Genomic DNA, 14,412 nt, shown 5'->3' with positions numbered 1-14,412 from the left:
AAACAAAATAAAGGGAAAAAAGGAACATCGTGCAAGGTGTGGCTTCATTTCACTTGAACACTCCCACCACCCCCTGCTCCATTTCTGTCTCCTAAAACCCATAGGTCTTGACATAGAAGCATCCAACTAACTCAAATAATGTCGGAATGTGGTAAAGGAAAGAAGGGTGACATGCTTTCCACCACTAACTCTAACCTTTTTATCATATGGTGTTAAACCCCCAAAACAGATTTTCAGAACTCAATTTGTTCCTGGAGAATTGTGACATTAAATTGGTAACAGTCGATAATTTTTGTTCATGAAATGACATCCATTGGGTTCCAATAAACATTAACAAATGGACTATTTTGATGTTACGATAAAATCTAAGTGAGAAGTCCAAGGGGGGCATCCATTGTTATTTCTAATATTACAACAACCAAGTCTTTTTCTACTAGGTGGAATCGGCCATATAGGTCAAACAACCTCCTATCATAAATCATTTCTATAGACAAACTATTTAAATCTAAATTATGTTTAGTAATAATAAGCATATTTACTATTTTTATATAACATTAACTTTTATAAACTTTTTTGGTTCATTGGAGTCAAGCATTTGAGTAGGGGAAAAGGATAGGTGAGCATGTCAAGGATTAAACCTCTAACTTCAATCACATCCATGTCTCCAGTATATTCTAGTATATTTTAATGTGCTCTATGCTTTAATGTAGTTTTGCACCACAAAATGTGTCACCCGCTACTGCTAGGAGCCTTGCTACACTAGTGTGGCATAAACATATAGATGACATTAAACTGTAGAAGAATTGGATACAAAAAAATCAACCAGATTAAAGACATGTTGTTATGCATTTTAGTTTCCATATGTGATTTTAAGATAAGTACTGCCACAAGACAAGAATGTACACTTTACCCAACAATGAAACTAGAACGTATAGAAATTGGAAATTGGGGGACCAATACACAAGGCTCCCACCTAATGGGATCTGAGAAGGGTTGTTGTTTGTAGCCTTACCCTCGCATTTGAACCCATGACCTATAGGCCACAAGGCAAACAACTTTACCGTTGTGTCGAGACTCACCCTCTATGAAATTGGAATGAAAAAAGTAAGGCACCTGCTGCCAATGTGTTGGAGGGTCCTCAGGTGCAGTGGACAGGACCAGCGCTTCATTAGGATTTGTCCTCTTTTTTCTCTGACTACCATTCGCCATATGATTGTCGACAATTGAAGTTGAAAGATAATTGCTTGGTGCTATTGCAGGCCCGTTAAATTCAACATCAAACCAAAATGCAAAACCATGTAGTGGTGCTGAATAGAACAGGAAATATATTTCAACAAATAGCAATATATTTCAATATTTTTAAATGCAGAATAATGTGTTAGTAACTTGGACGAGAACAGTGTGAAGACTGAAGAGGAAGGAAGGAAGCTAAACTATTAGCAGCAAGGAAAGAATTCAGAAACCAATAAACTAGAAGGACAGACTTTTGCTTACCTCGCATCATTGAACTGAACTTAAACTTTGATGTTACAGTTTTTAGCTCATGGATGGAAACAGAATAAGAATCAATATGCTTTACCTGTAATATTAAAGGAACAATTTCTTAAAAATGATACTGAATATTAGACTGGAGAAAAGTTGAAACAATATGCATAGTATCTACAATCTAGACCTCTATAAACTAGACATTCTGATCCAATAGTATTTTTTTATCTAAGCAAATTCACGTGTTTATAAATGGCATATAGCTAGCACCATTGCTAACTGACACTAACAATAATGTCTAACCACAATTTGTTTCTTCTCCATTTAATAATAGAGTAAATTAATAAGGAGAGAGTTATTGAATATTGCATTCTCCCAAAGATCTTAGTTCGATTCCTGCCAATGGTTTCATTGTAGTTCACCCAGATGTACCACTGAGTCAATGCTACGAATTTTTTTATTTGAACCATAGGTATCCTCTATGGAGGCAACCCTGCTTAAGCCGAGTAGGACCACTGTGGACAGCAAAGCTCTCCCAACCAAGTATTTAACGCTGCTACATTCTCAAATACTCAAACCCGAGACCTCTGAGGTGACCCTGAATTTGGAATAACCCCACTGTCTAAACTTTCTTTTCCGCAAAGGAAAAAAGATAATAAAAAGTATAGAAAGCGGAAGACAGAGCAATACTAACCACACTTTCATACATCTGACAGAAATTTTATAAAGATGAAGAAATAACATTTTATTGTCCATATGATATGCAGATATACAAGTTATCCTTAAAGATTCCAGAATTTCTCTTCAACCATAAGAACCAAATTACTGCACACAGCAAATTCAATGAGGCATTGCCTTTGCTTCTTACCAAGCCTCTGATTCAGTTAATGGTTATAAGACAAAGATTACCAGTGATCCATGTTGATCTCACTAAAGTACAAACTCAGATTTCTGGATACTGTCCTTTGCAATTTATCCAGTACTCATAGCTTGCTCAGTGGAAAAAAATATTTTTTATTGGGATAAAAAATTATATTCATTAAGATGAAGAGAATTGTTGGAAAAATAAATGAAAGTAAATAAAGCTTGTAGTGCACAAATGCAAATGTCTAAAGCCTTAGGCAATTTGTACAATGTTGAATTTCACAAGCCCAACCCCACATTTCAAAACTTGAATGAGTCCCGCTCATAATATGGACAAGAATATTACAGTGTTATGCTGGCAACAGACCCCTTTTTAAGAATAAAAACTAAAAAAAACCATCAATTTAGCAAAGAGTGGCAGATTATAAGGATAATCTAGACTTAAACCATGAACTAGGTAACAAAGCATGAAGTTACCAACCTTTCTTTTGATCCTATTTCAGAAATGAATTTCAAACCACATCTCCCGCAGGAAAAATAATATGTATAGCCTAGAGGAGCATGGACTTCAACTTTGGAAAGTTGCACAGATATGTTAAAAATAAAAGCAATAATAGCACCAGTGGATTCACCTCATGTGGCCATGTCAAAATATTTTCGCCACTTATTGTCTCCACAGAAGGTTCTTCAAATGAAGACTGTTTTGCTAATGGTATCAAGGCAGACACTACAGCCGAAAGCAGTAATAAAAAGGTGGTTAAGAAAGTAACAGATAGAAGGAAACAGTAATAGTAAAATTACATCCACAAAAGTTAAATACAATTGAAGAGAGATCTATCATTTGACAATTCTAACACGTAACTCTACGTCTCTACCATTTAACTAGCTAAAAAATTATTATTGAAAACAAGATAGGCCCCACACTTTCTAGGATGTTTGGCCCAGTTCTAAAAATTTACAGAGAAAACAACTTTATTCTCCAAAAGAGAAAATGCCAGAAACTTACCCAAGAAAGCTCTGGCATTATGCTCCACTGAAAGGCACAAGGTTGGGTAGACTGAGCCTATTTGAGCCAAGGGTTATGAATTTTATGGAACCCAGCAGAAGAAAAGTGATGGGACAGCTCATGGAGGATGGTACTGCTCAGATATCATGTTGAAATGAAGGGTTTTATATAGGAAAAGAGAGAATAGACAAAAGTGTTGTGAATTGCTTAAGTTGCATAAATTGCTGAAGTGGTTTTGCACTCATCATGTTGATATTTACACATGCAGTAATAATTGGAAACAATAACAATAATACTACCTAGGTACATGAATCTACATGTTCATGAATTGAGACTTAATTAGTGATTTCTGACACTCTTTGACTATGACATTTCCAACATAATCAAGCATTTATATCTCTATCCATAGACAGTTACTCCCATTAAAAAAGGTTAAAGCACCAAACAGAGACCATAAACACAATCCTATTCCATGACATAATTAATAGTAGACAACCTCTACAACAAAAAAGCCTTTTCTAACTTTAGCATAAAGTTTGTAAGTACAATTCGAAATGGATGTATACATAACAAGCCAGTGTATCATATAATTTACCAAGTAGGGCACTCACTATTAATTCCATAAACATTGCGCCAGAAGTCGATGCTTTCACTGTATCTGTCAGTATGTGTTACAGGGGCCATGTACAACTGGAAAAAAGTACAACAATAGGTCAGCATTTTTTCCTTCAATAAGATACTAAAAGGTCATTATCTTTTACAAGATAAACTAAATCTAGTAATCAATAAATTCCATTAGGTTCATTAAGCCTTATTAGGCTGGGCGTGAACTAGTAGTACTACACTACAACTTGACCTCCATTTGTAGTATACTATATGTTTTAGTGTACGTATGACAACAGAACAGTTCAGATTCAGAATACTGATCCACTGTTTGAAGTCATTATAAAATTAACTTCAAACAAAATACAAAAATTAAGCTTTGTTTAGTCATTAGTCTCACAACTTAGAAGAGATATTGACTATAAAATATGTCTTCATATTAGAAAGAAAGAATTAAACATACTGTTGCGTTTGAAGGAAGAATGAGACCACCAGGTTTGAGCCAGCGATCTCTGGCCGTAATAACACTTCCAAGCATGCTCTACAAGAAAAGAAAAATCTTCAAGCATATATAAATTATAGAAGTGGATCCACTGTGAAAAGATGAGAAAGTAATGTCATGCTGATGTCTCAGAGTAACTTAACATGCAAGCTAATTTTGAAATCAAAGAACAGGGGTGTACAAAAAAACCAATTAAAACCACTTTAATAAAACTGGTCCATAAAACTCAACAGATTTTGAATATCTTAACCAAATCAGTACCTCTTTCCAAATGCAATCAAAAAGTTAGATCTCATGGTGGTTGGAGCATGCAGCGGTGCAACGTCGTCTGAAGTGGCAGCTAAGGTTGTTGTGGTTGGGTTGTGGAGGATGCAGGGAAGCATGGTGGCCTGTGAGTTGAGGGATTAGTGATAGTGGATATGCAATGGAGGTAAGGGTTGTTAAAGTGTTGCTCCAGTGAAGAAGTTAGCAATGCTTGGCGTTGGCAGTGAGGACTGGAGAGGGAGCATGGATGGGGAGAGGTGATGAAGGGTAACATTGAAAAAGAATTACTTCGAATGACCTTTTGCAAAAATTAGTTTCAATAAATTAATTTAGTTATAAAATCGAACCATGTGTAAAATGTAATCTGGTTTGTGTAGAAAACTAATTTCAATAAAATGGGTTATTAAGGTGTGGTTCAATTCAAGTTACAGTGCTGTTTGGTTGAACACTTTTTTTCACACCCCCAGGAATGAGTTTTGAAGTTCTGAAGTAGTTTTTAAACTGGTGAGAAGCCTGTCGGCCCTCCAAATTCTCATCCTTTACCAGCTCTGGCACTGCCTCATGAGCCTGATCTTCCCATTGCCCATAGAAAAGATATATGGATTGCTCACAACCCTTCTCCTCTTTATGTTGCTTTAGTTTGTCATCAACTTACTTTGCATTATGCTTGCCTTTCTTCCTTGTCTTCTGTGTCCATTCCTAAATCTATTGTTGATGAGATGTGTGCACTTTAACGCAGTGGTACATGGGAACTAGTTACACTTCTTCCAGGGAAAGTCTACTGTAGACTGCCGATGGATTATACTGTTAAGGTTAGCAAAGAGATGCACTCAACTGGATGCCAAAAGATGCACTCAGATTTTAAATCTCGCTTATGTCATGCCACTTCTGCATATTATGTATTCATTGGGGGCAATCGGATATCATGTAAAGGCAAGCAAAAATGCGGTCACAAGTACTGAAGGAGAACATTGAGCATTGGCCATTGCCATTTGTGAGCTCACATGGTTGAAATAGTTATTCAACTCGATTTTGGGGAGGTGGGGGGGGTTAGATGACACCGATTTGTGATAATCAAGCTGCATTGCACATCGCCTCTAATCCAACATTCCATGAGAGGGCAGAGCATAATGAGATAGAATGTCATTCTATTAGATAGGAGATCTTATCTGGAGATATTACCACGAGCTTTGTCAACTCTAATGATCAACTAGCAACGTGTTCACCACGTCTGTCCTTGGATAAGGTATATGTGTAACAAGCATGTTACATGTTACCTATATGCTCCATCTTGACGGGTAATGTTAGAATCCTTGTAATTATTGTGTAGATATTGCTTATGCATATAACATTTTATCACATCCAGTAAATAGGTTTATTAAACTAAGTGTATAGAGTAGCATCAGCTATGTAGTTGAAACGTACGGATTTCATCACATGTTTCTCTTCTCTCATTTGGCTCAACAGAACATAATCATGCCTTAACTACTTCGATAAATCGTGACACTAATCTGGATGGAAAGAAATCCCAAAATATAATGAGAAATTACAGCATTTCAGAGTTAGAGAGATTAAGGTCAATTATTCTGTTTTATTACTATTGCTATATTTTAGGATTCCTAGTTAATTCTGGGATCACCTGCTTTTCTTTTTCGTTTCTCTGTTTTCCCTATATAGAAGCTCATTTAATCTTCAATTGTGTACACAATTGTAAGGTTTTCCACATCTATTTCTTTTACTATGATGATAAACCTACTTTCTTTTCAATTCATTTATGTTATTAAATTCAGCCCCTTGAAATGTAATTTAAGGTTTTCCTCCACTAATATGATGATAATTTATCTCAACTGCCAAAATGAATATTTACTCAAACAGGCACAAGAATCTTAATTCATAGTTAGCACCTCATATAGAAGCATATAGCCCATCCATTCTGAAATTATAACATCCACCTCTTCGTCAATTTCAACATCCTGCAAAAACCATAACCTAAGGTAAATATAAGAATGACACAGCTGGTTCTTAGTAGCTAACATGAAGTTGACAAATAAAAAATCATATAAATTTCAGAGTAAAGTAGATCTGCATAAAACAATATATAAACTAAACATACACAAATATTATCCACATACTTTAATAGAGAGAAAAGGTGGAGAAGTTTAGTTTCGAATGCAGTATCTAATAAAACCCCGGGAGAGTCACACCGCAATAGATGCCTATTTTGGTTGGAGAACCCAAGGCAGCAAAGTCATATAAATCTCATATTCGAATCTCATTCACGCAGGAGCAGTAGAAAAGCAAATATTTAGTAGTATTTTTATACTTTACATTTCCAAAACAATGAATTAACTTCCACAGCTTCTGGTTCTGAGTAGTACTTCAGATCTATGTTAATTGAGAACTCTAATGTTTTATTTGCAAGCCCCAAGGATTCCTAATGGATTTGAGTTAGTAGTAAGAGTCAAGAATTATAATTTGGCAGTTGTGTTAGCTAGTTGTTATAGTTCAACTAGCATGAGTGCACGGGTATTTTGAATTTAGAACATATAAAAACGAAAGACAAGAAAGAGTTTAAAATGAAAAAGAAGATATGCATAAATAAATTTGAAGTTTAAATTGAAATGTTGAAAATATTCAGAATTACGGGTTATTTTGTAAATGGGATTAGCCTAACAAATTTAATCACTATTAAACTGATTTAATATATAGGTGTGAGTGCTTTCCTTTTAGAAATCTTTGTCCAGAAATAGCGAAAGTTGGAATGGGAAGTGATAATCAGAAGCTTGTTATGGAGAAAATGGGAGCTGTGTTGATTTGAAGGCAGGGAAGACTGTTTTGTGGGCTGGGGAAGCTGAATTGGAGGCAGAATCGCAACAGAGATTGTACTATTGGACTACTAGTGGCAAATCCTCTTTTTACTGTTATGAATGAAATTATCCAAAGAAATAAAGAATATGGGGAAGTGTTGATGATGAAAATTGGTTGTTCCTTAATCACATTCAAGTCGGGGAAGCCAGGGGTGGGGTGCCGAATATGGGGATCTTTCATTTTTTTTACCAGAAGCCTGTGACTTTTGCTCCTTGGAGAACTCAATAGTGTCATAAATGCTTCAGAGAACTTGGAGGGATTCCAGTTACTCGAGCAAATATGCAGGATTTTCAGGACTCTGGAGGATATTAGTGTTAAGACAAGAGATATAAAGGGTCATTTTCACCTGGAATAATAGCCATGGCGAGCATGGTAGAGTTTTCTGTAAAATGATAGAACAATGATTGAAAAACAATGGATAGATAACTGGCTAGATGTGGAAACTGTTTTTGCAAAAAGTTCATCTAATAATTGTCGGATGCTGATTCAATGGAGAGTAAGCAACGGTTCAAAAATTGGTTCCTTCAAATATTTTAATGTGGTCAAGCAACCCAAATTCCAAAGACATCATCGGGAATGTTTCGAGCTCATAAGGTGACTTGACAACACAATTATAGTTATCATTTATAGTAACTATGCTAATTATAGTAATAAGAATAATTAGAAACGCTAGTCCTCTACCAATAGAAAGTGTGTAATTGTACCCTCTAAAGAATATAGAAATATTAGTCGTGAAAAGAATACAATTAAATGAAAATATAAGCAAGCAACTTTCTACTTATAGGAATGATTAGAAATGATAATCCTTTATCAAAAGAAATTGGGCAATTGTACCCATTGCACATCGCCTCTAATCCAACATTCCATGAGAGGGCAGAGCATAATGAGATAGAATGTCATTCTATTAGATAGGAGATCTTATCTGGAGATATTACCACGAGCTTTGTCAACTCTAATGATCAACTAGCAACGTGTTCACCACGTCTGTCCTTGGATAAGGTATATGTGTAACAAGCATGTTACATGTTACCTATATGCTCCATCTTGACGGGTAATGTTAGAATCCTTGTAATTATTGTGTAGATATTGCTTATGCATATAACATTTTATCACATCCAGTAAATAGGTTTATTAAACTAAGTGTATAGAGTAGCATCAGCTATGTAGTTGAAACGTACGGATTTCATCACATGTTTCTCTTCTCTCATTTGGCTCAACAGAACATAATCATGCCTTAACTACTTCGATAAATCGTGACACTAATCTGGATGGAAAGAAATCCCAAAATATAATGAGAAATTACAGCATTTCAGAGTTAGAGAGATTAAGGTCAATTATTCTGTTTTATTACTATTGCTATATTTTAGGATTCCTAGTTAATTCTGGGATCACCTGCTTTTCTTTTTCGTTTCTCTGTTTTCCCTATATAGAAGCTCATTTAATCTTCAATTGTGTACACAATTGTAAGGTTTTCCACATCTATTTCTTTTACTATGATGATAAACCTACTTTCTTTTCAATTCATTTATGTTATTAAATTCAGCCCCTTGAAATGTAATTTAAGGTTTTCCTCCACTAATATGATGATAATTTATCTCAACTGCCAAAATGAATATTTACTCAAACAGGCACAAGAATCTTAATTCATAGTTAGCACCTCATATAGAAGCATATAGCCCATCCATTCTGAAATTATAACATCCACCTCTTCGTCAATTTCAACATCCTGCAAAAACCATAACCTAAGGTAAATATAAGAATGACACAGCTGGTTCTTAGTAGCTAACATGAAGTTGACAAATAAAAAATCATATAAATTTCAGAGTAAAGTAGATCTGCATAAAACAATATATAAACTAAACATACACAAATATTATCCACATACTTTAATAGAGAGAAAAGGTGGAGAAGTTTAGTTTCGAATGCAGTATCTAATAAAACCCCGGGAGAGTCACACCGCAATAGATGCCTATTTTGGTTGGAGAACCCAAGGCAGCAAAGTCATATAAATCTCATATTCGAATCTCATTCACGCAGGAGCAGTAGAAAAGCAAATATTTAGTAGTATTTTTATACTTTACATTTCCAAAACAATGAATTAACTTCCACAGCTTCTGGTTCTGAGTAGTACTTCAGATCTATGTTAATTGAGAACTCTAATGTTTTATTTGCAAGCCCCAAGGATTCCTAATGGATTTGAGTTAGTAGTAAGAGTCAAGAATTATAATTTGGCAGTTGTGTTAGCTAGTTGTTATAGTTCAACTAGCATGAGTGCACGGGTATTTTGAATTTAGAACATATAAAAACGAAAGACAAGAAAGAGTTTAAAATGAAAAAGAAGATATGCATAAATAAATTTGAAGTTTAAATTGAAATGTTGAAAATATTCAGAATTACGGGTTATTTTGTAAATGGGATTAGCCTAACAAATTTAATCACTATTAAACTGATTTAATATATAGGTGTGAGTGCTTTCCTTTTAGAAATCTTTGTCCAGAAATAGCGAAAGTTGGAATGGGAAGTGATAATCAGAAGCTTGTTATGGAGAAAATGGGAGCTGTGTTGATTTGAAGGCAGGGAAGACTGTTTTGTGGGCTGGGGAAGCTGAATTGGAGGCAGAATCGCAACAGAGATTGTACTATTGGACTACTAGTGGCAAATCCTCTTTTTACTGTTATGAATGAAATTATCCAAAGAAATAAAGAATATGGGGAAGTGTTGATGATGAAAATTGGTTGTTCCTTAATCACATTCAAGTCGGGGAAGCCAGGGGTGGGGTGCCGAATATGGGGATCTTTCATTTTTTTTACCAGAAGCCTGTGACTTTTGCTCCTTGGAGAACTCAATAGTGTCATAAATGCTTCAGAGAACTTGGAGGGATTCCAGTTACTCGAGCAAATATGCAGGATTTTCAGGACTCTGGAGGATATTAGTGTTAAGACAAGAGATATAAAGGGTCATTTTCACCTGGAATAATAGCCATGGCGAGCATGGTAGAGTTTTCTGTAAAATGATAGAACAATGATTGAAAAACAATGGATAGATAACTGGCTAGATGTGGAAACTGTTTTTGCAAAAAGTTCATCTAATAATTGTCGGATGCTGATTCAATGGAGAGTAAGCAACGGTTCAAAAATTGGTTCCTTCAAATATTTTAATGTGGTCAAGCAACCCAAATTCCAAAGACATCATCGGGAATGTTTCGAGCTCATAAGGTGACTTGACAACACAATTATAGTTATCATTTATAGTAACTATGCTAATTATAGTAATAAGAATAATTAGAAACGCTAGTCCTCTACCAATAGAAAGTGTGTAATTGTACCCTCTAAAGAATATAGAAATATTAGTCGTGAAAAGAATACAATTAAATGAAAATATAAGCAAGCAACTTTCTACTTATAGGAATGATTAGAAATGATAATCCTTTATCAAAAGAAATTGGGCAATTGTACCCATATATATATATATATATATATATAGAGAGAGAGAGAGAGAGAGAAATATTAGTTATGAATGCAACTAAATGAAAAAATATGCAAGCAAAGTTGAAACAGCATTTAAAAGATGAACATGGCACAATGAGGAGAGATGTTATGGAAAATAGCTCAAGCTGAAGAGAGTGCACTCTAATTTAATATATAGGAGTTGATAATCGTAATAGGGAATTCCTAAAACATGTAGGCAGGAAGTCATGTAACTTGAAAGGTCATACAACAGCCAAACTCAGCTGCTTTATGGAGAACCTTGGCTCTTTCATGTATGTTTATATATAGAACTAGCTTTTCATATTTTTGAGTTAGACTAGTTATTTGTTTGTTAAATTTATTTTTATTTATTTTTAACTTAAATTATTTTATTATATTACTGCTTTATGCCAAAATTATTTGGTAGTTCAATTAACATATAATTAGTTTTCAAATCAAATCCATTGGATTGACACGCTACTTTCTAATATAAAGTCTATATTACTTGGTTGATTAGCGCACTAACTAATTTGCACCACCAACAATATTATTTTAAAGTCAAATTTTTTGGAACATGATTTCAATAAATATCCACATGGCTTGATCATTGTACAGGCCAAACACCATGTTAATATTTAGACCATTGTAATATGAAGTATGACTATGGCATCTTCAAAAGATTATAAGACATGAACCGTTTGGAGTTAGCATACCTCAACTCGTCCATGTAATACAATGACAACATCAGACAGATTATTTTCTTTCACAACTTCATTGGCCTGCATGAAAAATAAAACACCTAACCAACAACTCAAGACCAAAAATAATACCAAACATGATAAACCACTTATTTGCATTAAAACCTCAACCACCAAAGTTATAGAGGAGCAACGGAATCAATCCCTACATTGTAAATTATGGGCTTTTGAAGTTTGATTCATCATCCAAGTAAACCTCTATACAGTATTATTAAACAGGAAGCAACTATATTATCAGAGTAATTGAAGTATTTTACTTGCAGCAAATGCTTTTCAAATTCGTGAAATCAGTAGCATCATCAGTTTACTGCTGATGCAAAAAATTCTTTACACTGGCAGTAGATCAAATAAATTAATTAGTATTCTAATATCATAGAAAAACTGAGATGGACCACTGCTCTGCCAGTTATATTTTCAAGAGCACAAAAAAATAAAAACTTGTCTGCACAGAAGTTCAAAAACAAACCTCACACATAAGCTTTATAAAAAACGAAGTAAAATAATTCAGTAAATGCAAAAAGAAAACTATTTATTAATTATAAATTACAATGCTTTATATTTATGAAAAACAGAAAAAACTAAGAAGAAATAATTATTAGAATATCTAAAAAGCATCTTATAATATTTCCACTGTCTGCCCATACAAAGACAATAGATAGCATTTTTTAGTTTATTTTTTATGATGACCTTAATTGTAACAATCCAAAGCTTTCTGCAACACTGTTGCTTATTGGAACAAATAGAAACTCGAGTATTTCCTATTAGCATCAGAAATAAAGGAAGCTTATACCAATAAAAAATAAGTCTTTGACAATTACCTGCAGGGCAATGTCACTGGCATCAATGGCATACACCTGGTAAGACAAAATTTCCACAATATCATGCATGCGCCTTGAATAATGGAATAAGATAGAGTTTGAAACAAATAGATTATAAGCCTAATTTTGAAAACAAAACACACATGGCTAACAAAAACAGCAATAAAAATACATAATCCCAAAGAGAATGAGTCAACTATCTTAATTTTAAATAAAAGAACCCAAGATCTTCAACAATTAATAAAATAAGAAAGGCAATAAAAAACAAAGGGGTAGGAAAAAAATAGAAACGGAAAGAAATATGGGCAGAAAAGCAACCTATCCTTGATACGACAAGGTGCTAAAGCTCAATAAAATTCCTGTTATTGTCAAGATTTGATCAACTGCAAACTTAAAGGATGAAACAGAGAATAGGCGAGATCTAATGTAGTCATAATGAAGAAGCATCCACAAACAATGACCTTTCTTTTATTTAAAAAGCAGTGAATAAGAATATATGTAAAAACACACTTTTAGGCCCTTAACTTATTTTATTTTCTCAATTTGGTCCCCCAACTTGTTCCCCTAACTTTGTTTAGGTTCTCACATTAGTCCTTTTGTCATGGAGTTTTTTGACGTCGTCACCAAATCCATTAGCTTGTTGATCTTGCCTCGATACAACGTTGTTTTAGGCTCCATCTTCTTCCTATGGTAGTCTCATTCTTCTTCAACCATAGCAGTACATAAACCAATAGAACATCAGACCGTAACAAATAATCATAAACTCGGACACAAACAAAGCATTCAAAAGGCTAAACAGGAATTTGGCTCCTCCAGCCACCATCAGATTCCCCATCACCCCAAGAGTAGTGAGCTCCACCATCTCCTCTATAGCCACAGGAAGTGATTGCGTGAGTTCCTTAGTTTGGGGTTTCTTAATCCCCTTTCTCAATGTTGATCCCATAATGGCTAGTTTGTAATGAGTGGTGCCACCACAATTGGAGTCGAGAATGGTGATTCTCAGACCCCTTCTCCATCACCACCGTGTCACACCCTTCTCCAAAACTAACGAAGCTGCCTCACCACCACCGCACCCACTACACACATTGCTCAATTCAAATTGTATGTTTCCACTCATCCAACATAACATTCTCACTTTGTTACATTGAGTTTATTCTTTTGTTGACATTTTGTCGTCCAATATCCAGTCTCATAAAACATTGTGAGTCTTACAACTGTGCGGTAAAAGCTCCCCTTAAGCTTGAGACTAGCGGAGGAAGAAGATGGTGTCCAAAACAACATTGTATTGAGGCCAGATCAGCAAACTAATGGATCTGGTGACAGCATCAAAAAACTCATTCAGGGAAGGACTAACATGGAAGCGCAAACAAAGTTGAGGGACCGAATTGAGGAAATAAATAATTAAGGGACCAAAAGTTTGTTTTTCGCAAAAACTATAATATCACATGAGAGCTAGAAACCAAAAAAAAAGGATTTTTAAGAAACAAAAAAGCGCAACCCTGTTAATGGGTAGGGTAGATGTGCACAACCTTGTCCCCACAAGCAGAGAGGTTGTTTCTAATATTTGAAGGAAAGTAAAAAAAAAGTTTTTTACAAATTCAATAAATAAAATACAATAGCAATCCTGCATGTCAACAAAAAGGATATACCAATGTCAATATGAAAGTGCTTACCCGCTTCGCACCAGCCTGAGCACAAAATATAGAAAGGATTCCTGTACCACATCCCACATCAACTACCACCTGAGGGCAAGGCAGATAATGCTTTAGGGAGAAGA

General features: G+C 34.8%; 2 protein-coding genes across 2 annotated transcripts in view; both read right to left on the bottom strand.

The window, feature by feature from the left end:
• LOC109359756 (probable protein arginine N-methyltransferase 6) overlaps positions 1-660 on the bottom strand; it is a 13,168-nt gene extending 12,508 nt beyond the window's left edge. The window contains exon 1 of the mRNA XM_019604450.1: positions 646-660. Within this exon, the coding sequence (XP_019459995.1) occupies positions 646-660 (15 nt within the window). The remainder of the gene's footprint in view (positions 1-645) is intronic.
• Positions 45-14,412, bottom strand: part of LOC109360826 (probable protein arginine N-methyltransferase 6) — a 16,489-nt gene continuing 2,121 nt past the window's right edge. Inside the window, exons 3-11 of the mRNA XM_019605968.1 lie at positions 14,309-14,377; positions 12,636-12,671; positions 11,773-11,838; positions 9,250-9,318; positions 4,422-4,499; positions 3,967-4,045; positions 2,982-3,076; positions 1,495-1,579; positions 45-1,307 (exon numbers count right to left, since the gene is read on the bottom strand). Of these exons, the coding sequence (XP_019461513.1) occupies positions 1,009-1,307; positions 1,495-1,579; positions 2,982-3,076; positions 3,967-4,045; positions 4,422-4,499; positions 9,250-9,318; positions 11,773-11,838; positions 12,636-12,671; positions 14,309-14,377 (876 nt within the window). The 3' untranslated portion in view covers positions 45-1,008. The remainder of the gene's footprint in view (positions 1,308-1,494; positions 1,580-2,981; positions 3,077-3,966; positions 4,046-4,421; positions 4,500-9,249; positions 9,319-11,772; positions 11,839-12,635; positions 12,672-14,308; positions 14,378-14,412) is intronic.

This window comes from Lupinus angustifolius, chromosome LG11, assembly GCF_001865875.1.
Source record: "Lupinus angustifolius cultivar Tanjil chromosome LG11, LupAngTanjil_v1.0, whole genome shotgun sequence".
NCBI lineage: Eukaryota > Viridiplantae > Streptophyta > Magnoliopsida > Fabales > Fabaceae > Lupinus > Lupinus angustifolius.
Note: the sequence above shows the minus strand (reverse complement) of the source record. Positions and strands in the feature narration are given on the sequence as shown.